Source organism: Bos taurus, chromosome 23 (assembly GCF_002263795.3).
Source record: "Bos taurus isolate L1 Dominette 01449 registration number 42190680 breed Hereford chromosome 23, ARS-UCD2.0, whole genome shotgun sequence".
Classification (NCBI taxonomy): Eukaryota; Metazoa; Chordata; class Mammalia; order Artiodactyla; family Bovidae; genus Bos; species Bos taurus.
The window spans coordinates 17,028,430-17,052,682 of NC_037350.1; the positions used below are offsets into that span (position 1 = coordinate 17,028,430).

Consider the following 24,253-nt stretch of genomic DNA (forward strand, 5'->3'; position numbering starts at 1 on the left):
ACCCGGCCTGCCCCGCGGCAAGATGGCGGTCTGAAGGCAGTGGGCAGCGGCAGAAAGTTTGTTGTGGGATTGGATTAGTCGGGCTGGGAGTCTATACTTGTAGGGGGTCGTGAGGATGCCAACGGGGAGTTGGGGCGGAGGGAGTAGCTCTGGGGTTGAGAAGAGGAAGTGGAGTGGTGGAAGGTTGGAGGCAGAGAAAAAAATGAGATAGGGATGGAGGGGAGGGGGCCTAGATTCCAGTGGTAGCCTTGGGGGAGGGGATTCCAGGCGGGGAGCCAGAAGTAGGTGTGCAGGGAGGGAGAAGCAGAGTCACGAGTTGGAGCCGAACTTCTTAGCCAAGAGTAAAAAGCCCGGAGCGTGGAGTGGAGGCCCTAGCGCAGGCTGGTGGGAGAGGAAAAGGGGTCTTTTCCATGGAGGAGAATAGTAGGGAACGGAGGAAGAGAGACCTGAAGCAAAGAGGGAACTAAAGCCAAACGAATGGCCCTCTTCTAGACTTAGATCAGCCTTTCCACAGTTCTTATAGCAGCATCTGCCCCAATTTCAGCTGAAGACTCAGGGGCCCCAGGGATTGGAAGAAATCACAGTGCCTGCTTGGAAAGAAGAAGAGGTAGCGACTTGCCCCAGCTCAACCCCAGAGCGGGTAAGGTGGCCTCCGTTGACAGGCTGGCATGCTCCCTGGAAGCAGGATGCATGGGCTCCGAGTGATGCTGAAAATCATTTATTTTGAGAAGGGCGCTCTTCTCTAGAGGCTGCCTTTTGCCTGTGGTCCCTAAGTTAGTCTTCTGCTTAGATCTCACGCTGATTTGTTGAGAGTTGGGTGTAGTACTGAGCCTTGTATGCCTTCACCTGTGCAGGCGAACGTGGGCAAGAGCCTAGAGATCAGACTGAAAATATTTTAACACATCCCTGTCACAAGCAGTTTCCTTCACGGTCACTGTATTTTCTTTGATCTCCCCATCACATCTTCAGTTTGGTCTCCTGCCCAAAGTGGAGATTTGTGGGTGACAGATGGTGGGCAGCCATAAGAAAACAAACTTCTGGTTGGTGTCCATTAACCATTTAGGCACCTGCTGTCACCGATTCCTGAATTCATTCTTGCCACATGTCTGCCTCTTTTGATCTTTTCTTTTGGTAAGAAGGGCTCATTTATTTGGGCCCGTGTTATTTGGGGATGTGGATTTGGTGCCTAGGTTGGGTCAGAGGAGTGAGGCAGGTAGGTTGGGATTAGGGAGGAGAAACCCAGATCAGTTTATAGTAAGAGGTCAGGCTGACTGGTACAAAGCTCTGCACATGTTTTTCACATCATTCTGTTCCTGAGACCCCTGATATTTGAGAGTTGCTTTACAACCTGGAGCAGTGTGATGCAAGGAAAGGCTTGTAGAACTTGCCTTTTTCTCTTCTGGTAGTTTTTTTCTTCTTTCTTTATATCTTCCTATCAAACGACGTTAAAATATATATATATATATTTTTTTTTTAAGTTTTGGGGACTTCCCTGGTGATGCAGTGGTTAAAATTCCATGCTTCCAATGCAGGGGTCATGGGTTTGATCCCTGGTTGGGGAACTTAGGACCCACAGGCTATGTGGTGTGGCAAAAAAACAATATCAGTTTTATTAGCAAAACTAACCATGGCTTGAGAGATAGTGGATTTGGGTTTGAGGAAAGAGAACAGGTTTGGAGGCACAGAGCGCAGTGAGTATGGTTCCCACTTCTTTGATGCCCTTTGGTTATGCCTAAGCCAGAATTAGGAGCATGCTTCTTACTGGAACCTGCTCCAGTAAGAAGGTTCCATGCTTGGATCAGCAAGTCTGATTTGATCTAGGACTCCTTACTAACCATCTTCTGCTCCCTACTCTCAACACATCCATGCCCCCAAAAGTCTTACTCCAGGCAGACCAGCCTAAGTCACTGTCACTAGACTAACTTCAGTACCTTCAGGTATCTGAAGAACTGGTGTTGTTATTGAGCTGTGACTTCATTTCTAGAAGGTTGGAAAACTTCTCTTTCTGAGAACAATTTGTGGATGCCTCTAGAAGATTGTAACCAGCAAGGAAAGTGTGGTGAGCCAGCACAGAGATTAAGAGCACTGACTCTGGAGCTAGATTGCCTGTCCAAATCTAGACCTTGCCATTTGTGACTCTGTGACCTTTAGATATTGCACAGCTCTCTGCCTCAGCTTTCTCATCAATCAAATGGAGATGGTTGGAGTACCTATCTAATACAGTTGTGCGAAGGTCAAATAAGTTAGTACATTAGTGTATTTAGAACAGTGCCTGACATTCAGTATATATATTTGTTATTATGCTGGCCAGATCTCAGCCCTAATTTCTGCTTCATGATTGAACTTGATGTCTCTCTGTGGCAGACCTGTACTGGTTTGAGCTGCTCTCCTGATGTGAGAAGAGGATAGTATAGATTTTACGTATAGTGAGAATATCCTCATTAAGCTATTTAAAGTGATATTAAAATACCAGTCATTTCCTTGGCAGAACACATTTGAAACTGTGAGGCTGTAGAATGATCAATTTACCGTCGAGTGATGAAGATAATAATAGTGCTTACTGAGCACGTTCTGTATGCTTGGCACTTTTGTAAGTGGATTAGTAGTTTAATACTGTTAGTATCCCCATCTTACAGAAGAGTAAATAGAGGTGCAGCATTGTTAAGTGATTTGCTCAGCATCACCCAGATAGTAAGTGGCAGAGCTGGGATTTGAAGCTAGGCAATCAGGCTTAAGCAGTTGAGCTTTTTTTTTTTTTTTTTTGCATTTGGTATGAAGTTAACTTTTAAATATGCCTACTGGCAATTTCTGTCTCTTGTTTGCTTGTCATGATGGTTAGATGTGAACCCATATTGTAGTAAACATTTTTCTGATTGTTTAAAAAATGTTTTAGGAGTTGAGCTCTTATCTCAGCTCTCCTCTTCCTCTCAGAGTTAATAACCCTTGCAGGCACTGGTGGGATTTCCCTGGTGGCTCAATGGTAAAAAATCTGCCTGTGACGGAAGAGACCTGGGTTTGATCCCTGGGTTAGGAAGAACCCTGGAGGAGGGCATGGCAACCCACTCCAGTATTCTTGTCTGGAGAATCCCATGGGCAGAGGAGCCTGGTGGGCTGCAGTCCATAGGGTTGAAAAAAGTCAGACACGACTCAAGTGACTTAGCACACACACACGGACTGGTGTGGGAGTGCCCTGTGCCATGTTCGCCCAATCTAAACTCTGTCATCATGATTCAACTTGGTGACTGCTCTTTGGAAAACTTTGAGCTGGCTGGGGTGAGCAGACAGAATGACATCGAGATCCATTCTTAGCATGCATTGACTGTGTCGGTGTTTGTGTTACTGACACGAACCGTTGAAGGAACCATAGTGTTAAACTCATAGACAGTCTGCTTGCATCTTTCTTTAAAAAATAGCAAACTACAAAAGGGGAAAACTGTGTTATTAACGTGAGAGGAAGTTGGAAAATAAATGTGCTTCTGCTGAAGCTTGTGTTGTAGAGGAAGGCCCTGGTGCCACGCCCAGGTCTCTTTCCTTTAAGCCAGGCAGGAGGCAGAGTGTGTGTAAGGACTGACTGATGACTGGCTTTCCTTTGCCCAGTATTTAAGACTCACCCTTTCCCTCCTTCTGAGTCATGCCCTGTCTATTTAACACATGCCCTCAGGGCCCATCTTTTTCTTTAGTAAATGACTCTTCACTCTGCCATCAGGGCAGGCACACGCCTGGGCTCATGGTGTCGGGGGCTCCAGACCTAGGACTTGCCCCATGATGAAACTTTCTGTCTGTTGTAGCATAGCACATGTGCTTTTAAGAGCATCTGTCAGTCTCTGCTCCCCTCCTCCATCAACAGAGGAGCCACAGGCCTCAGGATGGTGTGCTTTATCTTGATTTGCGCTGCAGTCAGCATGCTGAAACGTGTTATCTCTGTACAGTACATGTTTGTGTTTTGGTAGTTCTCTGACTTCCTAGATTCGGGTCACATTTTAGCAAATGATTGAACTTCAGGGTGAAGGCTGATGGATTTTAAGCCAGTTCTCCCCTGTTACCATTCTCTTTTTGTTGTTGTCTAAATCAGTTTGTTCTCATAACACCCAGTATTCATTTGTTATCTTTGAATCAAATTCCTTCACCTCCTTTTCGCTATCATATTTTGAGTGCCAAGTCCTATGAGTAAACTGGGTCTTCATTTCTCCAGTAGGATTCAGCCTCTTAACAGCTCTTTAAAAAAAAAAAATTATTTTTAAAATTTATTATTAGTTTTGGTTGCACTGGGTCTTTGTTGCTTTGCAAGGGCTTTCTCTAGTTGCGGGGAGCGGGGGCTACTTTTCGTTTTGGTGCATGGGCTTCTCATTGCGGTGGCTTCTGTTGTTGTGGGACACGGGCTTAGTTGCACTGTGGCATGTGGAATCTTCTCAGATCAGGGATTGAACCCATGTCCTCTGCATTGGCAGGCAGATTCTTATCCACTGTACCACCAGGGAAATCCCTTAACAGCTCTTTAAACTTACCTTGTTCTCTAGCTTCTGGGTCTTTGTACACGTTGGTTGTGCTGCATTCCAGACTCCCTTTTCCTTCTTTATTGCTCCTGTGGTCTCATTTTAAATGTCACTTCCTTTGGGATCCCACTGCTCTTTACTGTCCTGTGCTTACTTCTGTTTTAACACTTGGGCTGTATTGTAATTGCCTGTTTATTTGTCTGACTCTCACAAGACTGTAAGTGCCCTGAGAACAGACACTGTCTTACTCACTGTTGTATTCTGGCATTTGGGATAGTGCAGGGTAAAAATCCCATGGATGGAGGAACCTGGAAGGCTGCAGTCCATGGGGCCGCTGAGGGTCGGACGTGACTGAGCGACTTCACTTTCACTTTTCACTTTCATGCATTGGAGAAGGAAATGGCAACCCACTCCAGTGTTCTTGCCTGGAGAATCCCAGAGAAGAGGGAGCCTGGTGGGCTGCCGTCTATGGGGTCACACAGAGTCGGACACGACTGAAGTGACTTAGCAGCAGCAGGGTGCGTAAGAGGTGCTTTATAATGCTGTGGTGCATATACAATGAAAGAAATGTGACGGGCAGTCTCTCCCTACTCTATCTTCCATGCTGCTGTAAAAATTTACTTTCCTATAAAACACATACTGCCTCTTCCCTTTAGGCCCTGGTTTCTCTCTTGTTTGGGATAGAGTCCACAGTCTTCAGCCTTGTGTACCAGAAGGCTCAAACTCAACTCTCTAGCCTGAGTTACTGCCGCTCTGTTTCATCTGTCCTGTGTTTCCTTGCTCCTGAGTTTCCTACTGCTCCGGAACCTTTTCTGAACATTTGTTTACTTTTTTCTTCTTACTTGTGCATTTCAGTCTCTGCATCGTGCTCACCTTTGTCTCTCAAACTCTGCTGACCTCTTGAGACCCAGCTTCTCTTCCACCCTGGTTGAGAAGACTTCTCTGTTTTCCTTTCTTCCTCTTGGTCCGGACACTTGTCTACCTGTTTACCTGTCTCTCTCTTTCACTGAGCAACAAAAAAAGGTGAGATTGGGAAACAGTGTCAGTGTGCAAAGGAAGTTTGTTGAGGCTTCTTCCCATCTTTTACGTTGAAATGACTCCTTTGATGGATTGTGACAAGCATGTGAAATTAACAATGACTGGTAGATACAGGTGGAAGTGAGTAGGTGGCGGATTTGTTATGTAGTTAAGGCCGGAGATGACTAAATGGAGTGGGTTTTTGCTGCTGTTGTTCTTCTATTAAACTTTTATTTTGTATTGAAGTATGGCCAGTTAAAATGTTACGATAGTTTCATGTGGACAGCAAAGGGACTCGGCCGTACATGTGCATGTATTGGATGGGGTGTTTGAGGTTCCGTGTTCCCTGGTATTTTGTGGACTGAAAAAATGTTGGGTGAAGCTGGTGGTCTACGCTTTGAGAAAGCCAGACTTCTTGTCCCAGTTTTTTTTTTTTTTTGGGGGGGGGTCACAGAACAGGCTTATGAACTCAGGTGCTCCCCAGAAATGGGGTGGAAGGCTGAGGGTCGCTGTCCATTCTTTGACTTTTTGTTTTCAGTATAGCTGATGGGAATAATTCTTCAGCACCAGTTCTGAACAAGCGCCAGAGAAGTTTGTTTCCAGAAGTCTAGACCTCTTAATTGTATAATGCCGGGCCGCACTCCAATGGGAGTTTGCAATCACAGGAAGATTCGTCTGGATTCTTGGGAGGGCAACCTTTCTGTCTGGTGTTTAACTCCCTGCCCCAGCCAGATGCCTCTCCTGTTTGCTCTCAGAGCACTCACCACACTGTGATGCAGGGGTGCTGTTAACCTGTCTCTCCCCACCCAGGGGTCTTTCTTAGGGGCAAGGTCATTTATTGAAGGCTGAGCGTTTAGTTAGCCCAACATAGGAGGTGCTGAGCAGTCCTATTCCCAGTCTAGTCCTTTCTTAGACTAAAGCAGATAAAATCTATCTGGTGAAACTCTTTGAACTCTCAGGAAGGAAGGTCCTGCATAAACAAAAGGTGAATGTATTAACAGTCACATTACTAATTATTTTCCAGAGTTGAGTTAATGTGGTTGAATGATCTAGGTGCTTGGCTTCAGCTGTCTCCCTCTTCAGCCTTATATTCTAACCGCACATTTCTAAGCCAGCCAGAAGGAGTTAAGAGAGGCACTGGAGTACACACAGGTGTATTTTCTTGCTTAATTAGCATCTTAAAAAGGCTTTGGCTGCCGGCACCCTCTTTGTTATTCATCGAGCTCCTTTTAGTGCCTGCCGTCACCTGCTGGCTTTTCTGTGGTATCGCTGGTCCTCCCTTGGTGTGCTCCACGCTCACAGCCAAGACATCTTGGTACAGCCTTGTTCACGCCTAGAAGAACCACAGGGATGAAACCAGTAGTTAGAGGTGGATTGAAGGAGTTTTCCCTGGGCTCTGCCCCTCATCCCTTGGTGTGGGGTGCGCACTGCAATGTGGCCCGTCTTCATGATGGCATCTTGGCAGGAGTGATAAGCTGCGTTGTACGTTAAGCCGGTTTGAGAGGAGATCAGATGAGCCAGCTGGACTGGATTGTGTTGTGTGCTTTTAGGTCTCAGAGGGACTGCGTCTGGTGAGGGTCCGTGAGTAGAAGAGTGAGACTTTCTTTGTTCGGTCTATCTTGTAAGTGCCAACTGTCTACTTGGTGACGTTTGGGATCTATCAAGGACACGGCCCCCTATTTGTGAAGCACTTTTATGTTCTCATAATAAACTGGCAGAGAACTCCCAGATGGGGGGACTGCCTTGCGGAGAGTCAGCCTAGACCCGAAAGCCCTGGGCTTCCATTAAGCTAACCAGCGGGATAGAACTCTGCACTTATCCCCTTGGGTGCTGAGCAGTGGCCTCTTTGCCCCTTTCCAGGTGAGCCAGATGGGGAATTCGGTCTCAGATGTCTTTGAGGGTCTTTACATCCGGGCAGAATTGTCATCGTTTTCCTTGGCTCCCGGGAGAAGACAGCTTTCCAGGCTTTGAACTGGAATTGGAAATGGAGGGTTCTGTCCCCTGTGTCTGTGGCCTTGGGCAGGGCTCTTGTCCTCTGTGTCACTTCAGAATGGGAGAACGCCACCTGTGCTGTGGGCCTCACTAAGCTACAAGGATTGAAGGAAATACAGCTGAAGGGAAAGCACTTCTGGGAGGGTACAGCACAGTGCGGATGGAGTGATTTTGCCCGTTTGTCAGGGAACAGTGCGTTGTCATCATAAACGTGGTGTGGTACCTCGTTGAAAATACCAACCGTACAGAAAAATCTACAAAATTTAAAGCAAAAAGACCTTCCCTTTCTTCCCCCACTGCTCCTGTCTAAGCCCTTTCCCAAAGACAGGGAATACTGTTAACCATTTATCCTGTATCCTTCTGATCATTCTAATGTATTAATACTTCCAGACATTCCCTATCATGTATTGCCTGTAAAATAAACACAACTTAATAGTAATACATATTGTTATTCAGCTTGTTCTGCCCTCCTAACAATTAACCCTGGGTGGGGCAGGGAGGGGGGAATTAGTCCCTGCTGGAGCCTTTGAGGAGCCCGGCTGCAGCCTCCAGTCCAGCTTGGTGTGTTCCTGGGGGGCTGGCTGGCTCCTTGGGAGGGTTGGAGCAGCTTTCCCAGAGGTTCTTGCCACAGCAGACACCCTGCTTATCTCTGAGGGATTGTCTTTTATGCTGGGATGAAGTTTTCTGGTAGGAGAGCCCTGGAGTGGGAATCAGGATGGGTGTGGGCGTGATGTGGGCACCAGCACCCCTGGCTCGCATGTGTCTCTCTCTCTCACTCTTCTTTCATCTCTGGCTGGGAAGGGCGGAGACTTACCTGATTTCTCAACCCCTGCTGTCTGAAACCTTGGATTAACCAGGTCACTTGCTGCTCCCCGTTTGGAAAACAAACCAGACCCAACTGGTGCGTGTTTGTTTATTTATTAGTATGTCTGTGTCGAGGATTCAGAAAGTAGTCGCCCATGGCCACGCTTCCTTGCTAGTCCAGGGAAGAGATCAGAGCCCACAGGAAGAGTTGGCGTCTTCTCTGCTAGATGGCTAGCTTACTCTTCCTGGTCAGGCTTCGGCCTTTTGACCTCCAGGGCTATCAGAGCAAGGCCGGGAGCCCAGCAAGGGGGCAGCTGGGAAGCCTGTTGGAGGCTTCTCTTGCTTGTGTTCAGCGTTGGCCTGGGCTTGGGAGAAGCCAGGCCTATGTGTGGGGCCTGGGTGGTCTCTGTTTTCCCCTTCCTACCCCGAGTCATCTCATCATCAGACTGCGTGGGGGTCGTTCTCCTGCTTTTTCCCTGCCAGCCCTTCTCCATCAGTCACAGCCAGTATTTGCTGATGTCTGTGCTGTAACTTTCCTGTCCTGCCTCCCCAGGGGTCGCATCTTGGCCAGGGCAGGGGGTCTCTGGGACTCTGCTGCTGTGGCACATTTGCCTGGAGATCTCTAAGCCAGGGTGTGTCACTTTCCCTGGGTGATTCTGGAGGCTTCAGGGAAGAGTGTTCCCTGGGCTAGCTGTGTGAGAACCTTAGCCTTTCTGGGCTTTGCCATTCTGAGGGGGTGGGGGGGCCCTCTCAGGGTCTGGGGAGTCTGACTGTGGCCTTGCCCTTACCCTTGCCCCATGGGTCCCTTTGGGGCCAGCTCCCTGGGAAACACCACCCCTGGCCCTTTCTGCAGCTGAAAGGTGGCAGTGTGTCACCCGTTCCCTGGGCTGGCATGGCTCCGGGCCGGGCACACACTGCCCCATTGTGCTGTGCTTTCCACGCAGCTCTTGTTGCAACCTCCGGTCCCTGGGCCAGTTCTCTCCCAGCGCCTTTCCTCAGAGCCCGTGGGAGGGGGTGTGGTGGACTCTGCTGGCACGGGCTTGGGCGAGGTGGCAGCTGCAGCTGTGGGTGGCTTTGTTCTTAGAAGCAGCTCTCAGGGCTGTGGTCCAGCCTGGCAGCAGTGTTCCGGGAATAGGTGAGACAGGAGAGCTGCCCCCTGGTAGCAGTGCCCCCTTCCACCACGGCAGTGCTCTCTTTCTGTTGACAGCTGGAGAGCCTTGCTCCCTGGGGTCACCAGCCAGGCTCACTGCTTGGCAGGGTGGGTGTTGTGCTTGCATGTGGCCTGCCTTCCAGAGGGGAGAGGCCCTGCAGGGTCTGGCGGTAAGTCCGGAGGAGCGTCCCTGTCGGGAGAGGGCAGTGTGTACCCTCGGGCATCCTGCAGCCTGGCATTCCTTCTGCTCTCTTTGCAGCTCCGGAGTTGGGCTGCTCACAGACCAAGCTGTCTGTTTGTATGGAGTGCCTGGAGGGCGTCTGCCACGAGTCTGGTGCTAACCGTGCTAACCAGGAGAGCTGGCTGGTTGGGGAGAAGACACTAACCCTGTGAGTCTGACCCGGGCCAGCTAACCCACCCTGAAGGTGCCTCCAGCCACGCCTCTCGTCTCCCTTCCTGCCCCTGGCCTCCTCCCCTCTGCTTACACCGAGCCATCTCCTCTGCGCGCTTGTCCTTACCACTGGGTTCCCTCCGTTTGCCCGGTCTCCTTGCCGTAGGTGGGGCTGTGCACAGGTGCCTGTCCACCTACCAGCCGGCTGCTGGGCTCTGCCCCCATTCCTCCCCTCAGTCAGTATGTGCCTCTCAGTTCTCCCTTAGAACAGCATGTCTCTTTAATCTGCTTTTAGCACCATGGAGTTTGAGAGCATCCCTCAGCTACCGTGCTGCTGGTTTCATGCCTCAGAGACAGATGGAAGGAGAGTAGGAAGGGAATTTTCTGCTAGACTGGATAGTTTCCTCCCTTTATCAAGAGGGGAAGATGATGGAAATTCCTGTGGCAGTCCAGTGGTTAGGGCTCAGTGCTGTCACTGCCGAGGGCCCAGGTTCAATCCCTGGTCAGAGAACTAAGATCCCTCATGGACATAGCCAGAAGGAAAAAGGAGAAGATGATATCCCCATTATTCCCATCCCAGGATAAGATTTGAAACTGCAGGTTCTTCTTGGGGACTGGGAGGTTGAGGAAAACCTTGACCTGCCTGTGAGAAATGGCCTGGACAGAGGAGTGAAGCTCTGTCTGAAAGTTGGAGCCCAGAACCGGATACCCATCTGAGATGTAGCTCCCGTTGGTGACCATTGCTCTGGGAGGTGGAGTGGGAGGAGTTGGTTCCCCCACCGCCTTCCACCTCTGGAGCTTCAGGTGGACTTTAACCAAAAAGAGCTGGGAAGGGCGCCTTAGTCAGAGGGGGCAGGACCTGGCTCTGGACTCCACAGTGGGCCTGAGGGAGGCATTGGCCTCAGCTTGCCATGGAGAAGTTCCCAACAGGCTCCCTCCTCCCTCCAGGCTGGGAAAGAAGGGGCGTCCAGAGGTTGCAGGAAGGCTGACTGCGCGGGGCGCCCTGGTGGTCTGCACAGGTAACTAGACAGACCCTGTCTGCCGCCTCTGGGGGCAGTGCCCGGGGAGGGGGGCGGAGTGTGGTGGGCTAGATAGGGGGACCTGAGACCTGGAGGCCCTCTAAGCCGCCTCTGTTTCCCCTGAGCCAGGAGGCAGAGGGCAGGAAGCTGCCAGTGCCCACAGAGTGGGAGTGTGTAAACGAGACGGTGTAGGGGCTCCGCGGATGGTGTGGACCCTGAATAGAGAGTTAGCAAGCTGGAGGGAAAGGTTGAGGGCGGGAGGAGAAGGGGACGACAGAGGATGAGATGGTTGGATAGCGTCACCAACTCAATGGACATGAGTTTGAGCAAACTCTGGGAGATGGTGACAGACAGGGAAGCCTGGCGTGCTGCAGTCCATGGGGTCACAAAGAGTCGGACATGACTGAGCTACTGAGCAGCAGCACCCTGGAGGGGCCTGTGGCTTGGCTCTGACGAGGAGAGCAGAAGGGGCGAGGAGTGGCAGGTTGCTTCTTCCCGAGGGGCGAGCATGGGACGAAGGTCAAGTGCTGCTTCTGATCTGGGGACTTCTGAGTGCTCCGTTTGGTTGGGGGTTGGTTTGCTTGGCTCATCATCAGGAATCTTCAGCCCCTTTCCTCCTGTCAAGTGTTGGCTTGAACGAGAGGCCCGGTGGATAGACTTGAGGTATTTGCTCTGGTGGGAGCCAGGTAAGCTCTCACAGGCCACCAGCACTAGTTCTGAGACCTCAGGATGACTCTGGGGAGGAATATTCCCACCCATTCTGGTTTTTTAAATACCTATATTCTATTCCGCTTAGAGTGGGCAGGGGGCCAGGTTAGGGCCGCAGGCAGCATGTCCCAAAAGGGTGACGTTGTGCTTTCCCAGAGGGGTGGCAGGCCTGCCTGGGGGAGGGGCAATGGGGCTGGTCTGGGCACAGACTGGCATCTTCCAGCCTTGTCATCGGCCCAGAGGAGAGCCTGCCCGGGCCCCACCCGTGTTCTGCTGGCTGCTTGCCTGCCACGCGCCCAGGATCGCTCAGGGCTTTGCTCAGGTATCTCGGGAACAGCTGCACCGGAAACTGGGGGCCAGGGCTGGGAGGACTGAACCCAGGCTGCCTCAGTAGGATCAGCTCTCTGTGCGGCTGTTCACTGACAGTCAAGGGGGAGAGGAGCCATCCTGATTAGGGGTGGGCGTGGGAGGGGTCCTTATGGGCAGTCTCCGGACCCCCTGCTGGCCCCCCTGGTTAGGGGGCTGGCCCTTGCACGGTGGAGGTTTGTGTTTCTTGGTCCTTAGTTGGAGCCAGAGCCCGGATTTCAGAGGCCTGAGAAGCAGTTGGACCTGCACTGTGGAGTGTGTCTTGCCCCCCACCCCAACCCCGCGAGGCACAGCTTCCTCCAGGCCTGCAGGGTTCAGAGACCACTTCACAGCTGAGGACCATTCCCACAGGGGAGGCGCTCGTCCCTGTGACCACATGCTCCTGTTTAGTGGTTCACCGGGGGCTTTAGGAAGGGCCCATATTTGGGTTTATTATTAATTTATATCCTGCTGGGGTAAGGCAGCATACAACACAGCTGGGGTATTCTGAAAAGGGGCAGTTTTCCTTTCATTTTAAAAGCAGCAATGATTGCTACCTTCCATTTGACTTTCTTTGGGTGAATTATGAAAGAAGAGCATTAGTTAATGATTTTTGTGATGTGTATGCCTTCCCTGATTCAGAAGATTGGGTTCATTGGCCCCTCAGCGTCCTTCACTTGCTTGATTTCAGTGACAGCTGGGGACAGAGACATCAGTAAGTACAGAAATGCTGAGCCCAGATAAACTGCTGGGGTCATCATTTCTTAAAGAGAATGTGGGTGATGGAAGTTGTGGAGGCAGGCGGTTTCTTTGGGTAGGCAGCTGAACTGTGTAGGGGCAGGGGTGTGGTGCAGAACTTGGGGGCTAGAAGAGACCTGGGGTGCAGGGGAGGGCAGAGTTTGAGCCACACCTGTTTTGGATTCAGTTGTCTCCCTCTGCTCGGCCAGTGTCGAGCGGGTAACCTCTGAGCCCTGAGCAGAGAGAAAGCTGGATGCTGGGAGCTCCCTTCCTCTCCTGCACCTTTGGCTTTGCCCTGGGCCTTGGGCAGATGCACAGATGGGACGGCAGAGGGAAGTAAGGGGGTGTCCTTGGCTCTTGGAATCGAACCTTTCACTGTTGCCTCTGCGGGTGTTTGCAGGGAGGAGGAGAAAGGATAGTGGTTTGGAGAGAATCAGATTCTGAAGAGGGCTCCTCCTCATCCTGCTCCGTCTCCAGCAGCATCAGGACTGACTTCGGGGGGACCCCTGGTCATATCCACACACGTTCATTGTCCACACAGGGGAGCGAGTCGGAGAGCTGTCCCCTGGTTCGAGAGAGGAGCCGCCAGCTCCTGGCATATATTGCTCCTTATATCTGCCTCTGATACACGCTTTGCTCAGCTGTTCAGTGGGTTCAGAGCACAGGTTCACTGTGCGTGCCGAGTCCCATTTCTAATGAAAGTAGACTTTGTTCTCTGGAGGCAGCTAATCATGCCCGTGGGCTGTAATCAGGGAGAAGGTATTTAATACAGGGCAGGCGGCAACAGGGGCCTGCGCGGACTGGCAGATTGCAACATGGCAATTACAAGGCTATCACCCTCTCACTCCACCCCTCAGATACGGTGGAGTCCTCTGAGCTGCTCCTGAGTGAGTGAAGAATGAATACTCTGCAGGAGAGGGAGGAGGAGGCGGGGTTAGGGGGGGTGGGGGCGGTGAGGAGAGCTGCTTTCCTTTCACCTCGCCTCCGTGACGCTGCGGGGGTGTCTCCCTCAACAGTGCCTGCAGGTGCAGCCCCGAGAGCCGCAGACCAGGTCAGCCGGGGGGATTGACTCAAGTCTCAGCCTTTCTCCCAGAAGGGCTTCCCTCATAGCTCAGCTGGTAGAGAATCTACCTGCAATGCAGGAGACCCCGGTTTGATTCCTGGGTTGGGAAGATCCCCCGGAGAAGGGATAGGCTACCCACTCCAGTATTCTGGTCTAGAGAGTGCCGTGGACTGTATAGTCCATGGGGGTCGCAAAGAGTCGGACACCACCGAGCCACTTTCACTTTCACTTTTCTCCCAGAGCACGGCTGTTGTCGCACAAACCCAGCCTAAGATGTGGTAGCCCACATCCTGAGTCTTCTGCTTCCAGTTCCTTGAAGCTCAGGTAGTTTGTGGTGAGGGGTGGGAGTGGGATTCTTCCTTGTCAGTTTCTAGACTTTCTAGAAGAGCCTTCTCGTGGAGGTGCCCTGGAGCCAGCGCAGCATCCAGAGGCTAAGAGACTGGGCTGTCTGCCCACTCCTCGTGGCCTGTGGCCCATTTGGACTTATCCAGCCTTCCCTGGGGGACTCTTTTTCTTGCTGTGGGATTAGGAGTTGACCTCGGGTTGAAACACTCCAAAGCAGCTTGGAGATCTTTGGGTGAAGGCCATGTGCCAGGGAGGCAGCCTCTAGGAGCTGGGTCTTCCTGGAGGGGCCGCTCCGCTGCTTTGTAGCCAGCCCCTCCTCTCCTCCTGTGACCCTGTTGCCCGGCTGCTGCTCCCTGTGTTCTCCAATAGGCCTGGCGTTGCGCTCACCCCTGGGGCTGACCTTCCCTGCAGTGCCAGCGTCCTGCCAGGCCTGTGTGTGCCTGTTCAGTGCTGGAACTGTGGTCCCCTCCAGGCTGGATCTGAGGCCCTTAGCAGACCTCAGGAGTTGGGACCAGAGCCCCAACATGCACTGGAATTTAGGGATGTGGGGCAGGGAGTGGCGTGGAGTCTCCCTCCTGGACTTGTGTTGGGATCGCTGAGGCTCCCTGGTGGACTGTCCTCCCTAGCAGGGTGTGGCCTTCTGCCTCCCCAGTCAGGAGCCATGTCCCTCCCTGTGACTCCGATATGTATGAAAAGAGCGGACTCTGGCTGGGGAAAAGAACCTCCAAAACCACTGTCGTTCATCTGAGAGTCCTAGTCTGCACTTTGACCCGTCTCACTGCTAGCCACATGCATGCTACCTGTCCCCTCAGCAGGCCAGATTGTCTGTGCATGAAAGCCCCAGGAATATGTGCTGTGGGGCCGTGAGGTTGAGACAGGGCAGGATGAGCTCGTAGGACATGTGACAGCTCGAGCTGGGGCAGCGGGGCATGGAGGGAGGCCGCTGCGTCTCCTCACGGGTAGGATGACTAGATACCCGGGCACGGTAGTGTCCTCCGCCCACCGCCCACACCAGTGTCCCAGGGCTTGGAGGGCAGTGTGGGCGCTGGCAGGAATAGGGAAGGTGGGGGAAGGCAGAGGCCGGCTCTGGACTTCATGGGCACTCCTGGCTACCAGTATCTCTCACTCCTGTGGTCTGACTCTTCCTTTTCTAACATATATACCACCCCCCCAACTTAGACCCTCTGAGTATCAGAATCCAGGTACCCGTGCTGGCTTGGCACTTTCTGGGCCTGTTCCCCAGGCCAGAAGAGCTTCCACCCAGGGCCCCACTGAAGGGGTAGCCCCAGGGAACTGTGGGGGTGACTTGTTTGTTCCCCCACACCTCAGGAATGTGCTGTCCCTTCAGGCCTGCCCAGATTCCTGAACAGGGAGTCAGCCCGACACAGCCCGCTGTGTGTGCCCTGTGGGGACACGCTCTGCCTCACCATCAAAGGGCTGGAGGTTGGCGGCTCGTGCCTGCTGCCACACCCCAGAACCCCACGCCAGAGGCCAGGCTGCCCAGACAGAGAGGGGAGGCCACTCCTCTTCCCGCCCTCCCCACCCCCTCACCATGCCTCCTGCCTCAGGCCCTGTTGGAATGTGACAGGAGTTGTGGCCAGGGCATGTCCCAACAGCGGGAACACACGCTTCAGCCCGCAAGGCTTCCCTCAGCCCCCAGCTCTGGTTAGGTGGATGGCGGAGGCAGGACTGCTGATGTCCGGAAGGCCACCTGAGGTTGCTGCCTCCACTGGTCCCTGTGGTAGCTGCTGCCCCCATGCTGCAGCCCAGCTCATTACAGGTCGGGGAGAGGTCGGAACCCCAAGGACTTGGAGGGGACCTCACAGGCCACTCATTCCAGCCACCTCTCTGCAGATGAGAGACAAGCTTATCCAGTGAGGCAGGGACTTACCCAGGGCCACATCGTGTGTCAGAAGCAGCACTGAGCCCGGAAGCCAGGTGTCTCAGCTCCCCAGACTGGAGCTTCCTACACAGGCTTTCCCAGCCTGGGCAAATCAACACTGTGCCGATAATGCCTTGTCGTGGGAGGCTGCACTGTGCTTCATAGGATGTTAGCAGCAGGCCTGGCCTCTACACATTAGATGCCAGTACCGCCCACCCCTGGTGTGACAAGCAAAAATGCCTTCAGATATTTGCCAGATACCAGGGGTGGGGAAAGGAGGAGGCCGGGGAAGACCCAAATCACCCTGGTTGAGAACCGTCATTGCTCTAAAATGCTGCCTTTTCCAGTTCTCTCTCCTGGACCTTCCCCTCCTCTTGCAGTCTGTTTGGGCTCCTCTGGAATCATTGCTAGGAGCTTTTTTTTTTTCCCCCAGCATCTTCTTGGGCCTCTCCTAGGCTTTTTCCTGGTGTTTTCTTCTGCAACCCATGTCCCCCAAATCTCTTGAGTTGTTGTTTCTAGACTCTGAGAGGCCCTGGAGATGAACAGGACAGATACAGGGTAGGATAGGGACAAGACAGCACCAGGCCTCTTCTGGAATCAGGCGTGTGGTAAGCCAAGAGCATGGCCACACAGACACACCTGTGTCTCCCTGGGCCCGGGATGCCGTTCATGCAGAGCCAGTGCTTCCACTCCGGTCCCGCCTCCATGGCTCTCCTGTGTAGCTCTCTTGGGGGCACTGACAGACAGGCCTTGACACCTGGTTTCTGTTTTCTTCCCATCTCCGGTTTCAGGAGCTGTTGGCCAGAGGAAGTGGCTGGGCCGTGGGATGCAGAGAGCCACAGGCTGACTCCCGGACAGCGGAACAGAGAGTGCTGCCGACGGACAGACGGTATGTTCGCAGTGAGGCCTGCGCCCCCCACTGGGCCCTCTCCTGGGGAGGCTGGCAGGTGAGGGGGCAGCAGGTGGCCCCTTTTGGTGGGGGCTGGTGAAGAGAGCACTGGAGGCCAGAGAGGCTTGACTTTCAGGGCCCCCAAACCTGGTGACACCCCGCCCTGAGGGGTCCAGGCTGGGCATACATCTCAAGCCCTTACTTTCTGCTCACAGTTTGCTTTAAAGCTAACATTAGTCGAGCATCTGAGTGCCAGCTTCTGTTGTTAGTGCTTTCCATAATCATTACAACAACCCTATGAAATTGGTTGTTGAAGTGAAACTTAACCCAGTTTGGAATTGAGGAAACTGGTTTTTGGAGAGTCGCTCTTCCCTCTGCGGCGGCCCTCCCACGCCCGCAGGGACCAGGGGTGGGTCACTCCTCCGGCCCAACCCGTGTGCCCTGCGCCCAGGCCCTGGGCCCTGCCTTTCCCCTCATGTATTCCCACTGGCCCTGGACGCCTCTCCTGTTCACCATTGACCCACAGGCAGTGGCACACCAGAGCTGAGCACTTCAGATAACCCTGGGAGTGGCCCAGGCCTGTCTGCCTGCCTGGTGGCTCCTACCTGTCCCCTTTTTCCCTCAATTCAGAGGCCTCTTGCCACGTCTCTGAGCCTCCTCCCTCCTTATTTCCCTCAGCAGGTTGAACAGCTCTCATCTCCCAGAATGACCAGTGCAGCCCCTGCTAAGAAGCCCTATCGTAAGGCACCACCCGAGCATCGTGAGCTGCGGCTGGAAAGTCCTGGCTCCCGGCCCGAGCAGGAGGTCAGCAAGAGTGGTCCCCCTGCCCCAGCTGGCAGCTGCAGACCTCTGAGGCGGGGCCTGGCTGTCCTGAGGGGGCATCTGGTTCCCCCAGTTGGGGTGCGAGTGTGGCGTTGCTGGTACCCGCTTGGGCTCTCAGCTGCCACCATGCTCGTGGTGCAGACCAATGGGGGATGGCTGTGACACGTTCACACATCCAGGAGCCCCAGAGTCTGTAGCGCAGCCTAAATGATCTGTGCAGTGTTATTCTTGGTGTGGGAGGCCGCCCATCAGACAAAGGTGTCTGACCTGCCCGGAGCCGGGGACTCTGGCCCTCCACTGGTGGAGCAGAGCTGTGCAACCTGCGGCCCCTCTGGGCACCTTTAGGGAGCTCCAGCTGCTTGCCCTCAGCCTAGCTGTTCTCCACTGTCCCCGAAAGGCTGACCTTCGTCCAGCTTTGTTTTGTCTGGCTGACATTTATCAAATATGTGCTCCCTGCTAGGGACCACATTAGATACTTAGGAGGCCTTCTTCAGGCAACCGCCAAACATTGTCCAGATCGGTGTTCTTCTCTCGTTAAGCTCTTGCAGGAAGAGGAGAGTTTATTCTCCTTGATACTGTGTCTCTACCCTGTTGAAGTTCATGGAGCACATTTGGAGAACTTGAGAGATGGCCAGCATGTGCCAAGGCCCAGGGCAGAAGTGCCATCCACGACTTGCCCATTTTGAATTTAGGAAACATTAAAAGGCCAGATACTGTGCAAGGTGCCGCCCTCTGGGCACTCCCCCCAGTTTTGTAGATGTGGTCTCTAGGGTTCAACAAGATTAATGAAACCAGTCCAGGTGTCAGTGGCTCCCAGGTCCATAGTCTGGGCCATGCACCTCATTGTCCTGCCTGCGATGAGCGTCCTGAAGCTGTGAGGCCAATCAAATGCCACTCGACATTTCCCTACTGCCATTGCGCAGGCTCGCTCTGCCTTTTGGTTGGCTGAGTTCTGGCCCTTGGGCTCGTGACCCATGTGGGGGCTTGAGGAAGATGCTGCAGGAGGGAGAAAGCAGGACGAGACGCTTTACTCCCCTCCGTCTGGGTTACCCCAGAGGCTGTCCTGCACTCATGCCTCCCAGGGGGCCCGCAGGGCTTCATCAGAGCTCTGGACTCTACTCCATCCCACCTGGCTTTGTCACTTCCCTGGAAAGTCTTCAACCTTGCCTACAGGGCCCGCTAGGAGCCCAGTGAAGAGCTGAGAGGCTCTTTAGCCCAGGGAGAGGTGGCATGGCCTCTAGGACTCAGAGGGCTTGGAGCTGGTGTGGGGAACGGCAGGGTTGGAGTCTGGCGGCATGGGCGAGGGTAGTCTCGGCTGGTCCAGAAGTTACTAGACGGCCCCATCTCTGGGGGGCCCTGCAGCCCACTCGTGCCAGACACGTATGCTGCAGACATGACCCTCTCTGGGGCTGTTTGGAGCTGTTTGGAGGAGGTGGGAGTGAGCGGGAGGCAAGTGGTCCGGAGCCGAGCCTCAGGCTTCTGTTTTTTTGTGCACAGGAGCCGCTGACTGACGCGGAGAGGATGAAGTGAGTACCTGCTGCCCAAGAGCCTCCCTGCCTCAGCTCGGTCCCCTCAGCCCCAGGCTGTTGGTACCATTGGGCTTTTCCTTGGATTAGGTAGAGGTACAAGTTGGGGGATTTTAGGGACTCTGGAAGGCAGCTTGACGTTTGGATATTAGTCCTGGAAAAACATCTGTTTGATGAGAACCTGGCATTGGGGAGGCGAGTGCCTCTGAGGGGCTGCTCGGGCGAGTCCCAGCTCCCGCCTCCCGTGCCAGCTGTCTCTTACAGCCTTTTCCGTCAGCCCCGTGAGGCCTCTGCAGAGCAGGGCCCTCCTGGGCTGGGTTTCCACAAGTTGAATAATGGAGCAGCTTGACTGTGCAGTGGAGAAACTGGAGCTGGGGGCCGGCTGGCTTGGATTGTAACTAGAGACAAATGGCAACTGTGGCCCCTGCAGTTCTGTCTTCTCCAGTGAGGGGGGCCGACTGTCCCCCTCCATCCCCTCTGCCTCCCCCACCCTCCAGGCCCAGCCGTGTTCTCAGGGCCAACAGGCCTGTGGGATACGCTTCCCTGGACTCCTGTCACCCCTACTTCCTTCTGAATCCAGCCTGGGACTCCAGGGTGGCCCTAGCACCTCTGATGCCCCTCTGCCCTTGAACCCTCACCTTCCCAGGCTTTTGCAGCAGGAAAACGAGGAGCTTCGTCGGCGCCTGGCCTCAGCCACCAGGCGCACTGAGGCTCTGGAGCGCGAGCTGGAGATCGGGCAGGACTGCCTGGAGTTGGAGTTGGGCCAGAGCCGGGAGGAGCTGGACAAGTTTAAGGACAAGTTCCGCAGGTGTGGGACCGGGGGCTGGGACACGCATGCATGCATCTCCCCGTTCACAGGGGGTTGTTAGCCAGGTGTGGCCTCAGAGGTGATCCAATTCTGATGCGAAAACTGAAGTTCTGGGAGGGGCACCTGCCCAAGATCCACATCAAGAAGGGACTGAGCAGGGTCTGAAGAGCGGCATCTTGACCCGGAGGTCTGCCTTGTGTTCTCTACAGGCTGCAGAACAGCTACACGGCTTCCCAGAGGACCAACCAGGAGCTGGAGGACAAGCTGCACACGCTGGTAATCTGTCCAGGAGGGCAGCTTGGCTAGCGCTGCACTCACAGCACAGCACGGGGCTAGGACTTGCCAGGGGGCCCCCGTCCTGCCCTGGGCTCGGGAGGGGGCGGCTGTGGTGGGGAGGGGCCTGCCACGTGCTGTGCGAGTCAGGGTCGTCTTAACGCTCACACTGTTTCTCTTCTCTCGTCTTCCCCTCATGCTGCCACCGTTGCTGCTGTACTCTTCTCTCAGGCCTCTCTTAGCCACAGCTGGATTTTTGCAGTTGCGTCTGAGTTTGTGTGTTTTCTCCCTTGCCCTTGCTTCCTCCTCAGCTGAGATCTGGGATGGCTGGGGTCTGCCCCTTGCCCTCTGCCCATTCCTTTCCTGTCCTCATGGGAGGCCTGGTCAGCAGTCAGTGCCTCGCTCCTGGGGGCAGGTGGGGAGCCTGCTCTTGGCTTGGGCAGAGGTACTGATTGATGTCACCACTGAACACTCATGGCCTCTCAGCTGCAGTGGCAGCCAGCCCCGCCGCTTGGAGGAAGGGGGCCTGTGGATCCAGTCCCTGAGCTGAAGATCAGAAGACTGTAGCTCCCTCCCTGCTTGACTAGATAATCTCCCAGGCGCCCCCAGCTGCCACCCAGCCCCGTTCTGTGCCCAGCCTCCTCCCCCTCACCCAATGGCCTGATCCTGGAAACAGCTACATGCAGCATAGGCCTGAGCCCCTGGGTTTGCAGTTCTTGTCTCTCAGGGTAGAAGCTCCCTCCCCTGGTGTGTAGAGCCCCTTGTGCACCCTCCAAGGCTGGGCAGCTCTTAGATTGCTCTGGGCCTGGGCAACTGTTGGTCATGCTCAGAAAGCCCCTGCCCCACAGCCCGCCTGCATTGCAGGAGAAGTGTCCAGTCTCCTTCTGTCTGTCCATCATCTGTCTCTACTTCATGTGCCTTGGCTGCCCTAGCACCTGTGGCTTCCTGTGTCTCTGGGCTGGGAGGAGGGGAGGAAGAGCTGGCTGGGGCCCGGGCTGGGTTCACTGTGAGTCTTGTGCCTCAGATCAAGAAGGCTGAGATGGACAGGAAGACGCTGGACTGGGAGATTGTGGAGCTGACCAACAAGCTGCTGGATGCCAGGAACACCATCAACAAGCTGGAGGAGCTCAACGTACGGCATCTTGGGGCCTCCCTGCCTGTGCCACTGTGTCCCCACCCCACTCCCCGGGCGGGGCTGGGCGCTGAGCTGCATCTGTGTCTGCAGGAGCGGTACCGGCTGGACTGCAACCTGGCCGTGCAGCTGCTCAAGTGCAACAAGTCCCACTTCCGTAACCACAAGTTTGCCGATGTGAGTAGCGGGTCCTCCCAGCCAGTATCCGTCCACCCTTTCTAGGACCCTTCCAGCTCCAGTTTCTACGCCTCTCTGTCCTGTCCTTGCACCTCTGGCTCCCCGCCTTTCTGCTTTGCCTTCCCCTCGCCTTCCTGTTTCCCCTCAAGCCAGGCAGCTCAGCCTCTGGTTGGTGTCCTGCATGCTCTCAAGGGCCATCACTAGGGGCAGGGTGAGGACTGGCCCTATGGGTATTTCTGGAACAGACATGGGGAGAGGGTCTCAGTTTCCAGATCTGATGCAGGAAGGAGGGGGATGCCAGAAGTATGGGCCATAAGATAATTGAGAGAGCCCCTTGCTCCAAGGGGAAGCTCTAGACCCCAGAGCTCCAGCCTAGGGCTGACAGGGTCGACAGGAGTGGGCCTTAGCACCAGTTCTGGGGTCACATCCTGGCTGTGTTGATCAAAAGCTTTAAGTCATTTCACTGCAAAATGAGGACATACCTCGGTGTGCTGTGAGAACAGGTGATAGCAAAGTGCCCAGCACACTGTGAGGAGGGAGCCTTGCACATGGCAGCCTTTATTTTTGCCCTGAAGCAAGCTGTCTTAGGCTGGGATCCTTCATGTCTCTTTCCTTTTCTCGTTCCTGTACCCCAGCTGCCCTGTGAGCTACAGGATATGGTTCGGAAACACCTGCACAGTGGTCAGGAGGCCGCCAGCCCCGGGCCTGCCCCCAGCCTGGCCCCTGGGGCTGTGGTGCCCACCTCGGTCATTGCCCGCGTGCTGGAGAAGCCGGAGTCTCTCCTGCTCAATTCGGCCCAGTCAGGCAGCACCGGGCACCCCTTGGCTGAGGATGTCTTCGTGCATGTGGATATGAGTGGGGGTGACCCGGGTGACTCAGCTAGCCCCCCAGCCCCGAGCAGCCCCAGCCCCCAACCCAACGGGGAGTGCCATTCCCTGGGCACTGCTGGGGGCTCCCCAGAGGAGGAGCTGCCCCTGCCGGCCTTTGAGAAGCTGAGCCCCTACCCAACCCCATCTCCGCCACATCCACTGTATCCTGGCCGCAGGGTGATTGAGTTTTCTGAGGATAAGGTGCGGATCCCCCGCAACAGCCCCCTGCCCAACTGCACATATGCCACTCGCCAGGCCATCTCCCTGAGCCTGGTGGAGGAGGGCAGTGAGCGGGCCCGCCCCAGCCCGGTGCCTAGCAGCCCTGCCTCAGCCCAGGCCTCCCCCCAGCACCAGCCCCGGCCTGCCCCGCCGGCGCTCAGTGCCCCGGCCAGCTCTGCCAGCTCCGAGGAGGACCTGCTGGCCAGCTGGCAGCGGGTGTTTGTGGACCGCGCTCCGCCCCCGGCCGCTGTGGCCCAGCGCACGGCCTTCGGCCGGGATGCACTCCCTGAGCTGCAGCGCCACTTCGCCCTTGGGCCCGCTGGTGGAGATGAGGTGCAGGCACCATCATCCCCACCTGGTGAAAGCGGGCTTCTGCTGCTGCCCGAAGCTGACCCTGGCTTTCCCAGGGAAGAGGACGAGGAAGAGCTGAATCTGCCTGTCAGCCCAGAGGAGGAGCGCCAGAGCCTGCTGCCCAGCGATGCTGGCACTGAGGAGGGGCCCAGCGCGCCTCGCGCTGAGGGCAGGGTGTGGGCACTGCCCAGCCCCAGCCGCCCCCAGCGCAGCCCCAAGAGGATGGGGGTGCACCACCTGCACCGCAAGGACAGCCTGACGCAGGCCCAGGAGCAGGGCACCCTGCTCCACTAGCGCCTGGCTCGCCTTCCGCCGCTGCTGCACTGGGACTGCAGGGCGCCCCTGCCCTTGCAGCTCAGGGTCTCCGCCCAGCCCAGGCCTTTGGCCTCTGCTCCTTGTGTGAACAGGGTCAGGCCACACCAGGCCTTTCAGCTGCATTGACTGTAACTGGCACCAGCTGGCCTCGTGGTTTTTCCCTCCTGGAATATTTATTTTCCAATGGTAACGTGCAGCTGGGGCTCATGACCTTCCAGTCAGCCCAAATCGGTCTGTTCTGGGGAGCTGGGGCGTTTATTACATCAGTGTTCATCCTCCATCCTCTTTTCATAGCCACCAGTTTTTTTTTTTCCCCCCAGAGTGTAGGGGGTCATTGGGATTATTAACCTCTAAGTTCTAGTTTTTGACCTGTTTCCCTCTCCTTCAATCCTCTGCACGAGCTGTTGCCTTCAAGGGGCCTAGCACAGCAGGCCCTCGGGGGTGCGGGAGAGGACTGACTCAGGGCTCCTCAGATGTTCCTCCTCCCTCTGGAAGGGAGTAGAGGGTGGGATTCAGGGGCCTTAAACTGGGCTCTCGGTGAAGCCTAGCCCCGCTCCCAACCTTGGCTCTAGACTGTTACTCCCAGCACTGGGAAATTTTCACATCGGTAACTATTTTAAAATTAAATAAAACTATTTTACTGGAATGGCCTCATTTGTATCACTGACCTTCCTTTTCCAGTCTTCTCCCCATTCTTGGGTATCCCCAGTCCTAGTCATGTCCTAGTCTTTGCTCCTGACTCCTCCTGACTCCCCCTGCCTCCCTCTGCCTGGGGCTTCCTTGGCCACAGAGCATCAGGCAGGGAGAGAGTGTCCCTCAATTAACCTTGGCAGGGCTCTTGAGTCTCCTTGGGGTAGGGTTCAGCCAAGTTTTGGGGGCACTTTACTTCACGTATGGTCCTTACAGGGCCTGTGTAAGGTGTCAC

At 54.7% G+C, this 24,253-nt stretch overlaps 1 protein-coding gene across 10 annotated transcripts; it reads left to right on the forward strand.

The window, feature by feature from the left end:
- Positions 1–23,978, forward strand: TJAP1 (tight junction associated protein 1). 10 transcript variants are annotated; one of them, XM_024983583.2, is made up of 16 exons: positions 1–56; positions 545–640; positions 9,716–9,845; positions 10,796–10,866; positions 11,798–11,896; positions 12,562–13,544; positions 13,961–14,044; positions 16,739–16,836; positions 17,515–17,640; positions 19,156–19,184; positions 19,831–19,992; positions 20,202–20,268; positions 20,497–20,526; positions 21,290–21,397; positions 21,491–21,574; positions 22,210–23,974. In XM_024983583.2, the coding sequence occupies exons 9-16, from the start codon at positions 17,542–17,544 to the stop codon at positions 23,305–23,307; spliced, it is 1,677 nt and encodes a 558-aa protein (XP_024839351.1). In that variant the 5' UTR covers positions 1–56; positions 545–640; positions 9,716–9,845; positions 10,796–10,866; positions 11,798–11,896; positions 12,562–13,544; positions 13,961–14,044; positions 16,739–16,836; positions 17,515–17,541; the 3' UTR covers positions 23,308–23,974. The 10 variants fall into 10 exon arrangements, with proteins under 10 accessions (XP_024839351.1, XP_015315283.1, XP_005223486.1 ...); XM_015459797.2 differs by lacking the exons at positions 11,798–11,896; positions 12,562–13,544; positions 13,961–14,044 and adding an exon at positions 9,514–9,626; XM_005223429.4 differs by lacking the exons at positions 11,798–11,896; positions 12,562–13,544; positions 13,961–14,044.
- The last annotated feature ends 275 nt before the right edge of the window (positions 23,979–24,253 follow it).

Coding starts and splice junctions, on each gene's coding strand:
- TJAP1 (XM_015459797.2), top strand. CDS start 17,542: ATGACCAGTGCAGCCCCTGCTAAGAAGCCCTATCGTAAGGCACCACCC. Junction 19,993..20,201: donor TTTAAGGACAAGTTCCGCAG/GTGTGGGACCGG, acceptor TGTTCTCTACAG/GCTGCAGAACAGCTACACGG. Junction 21,575..22,209: donor GTAACCACAAGTTTGCCGAT/GTGAGTAGCGGG, acceptor CCTGTACCCCAG/CTGCCCTGTGAGCTACAGGA.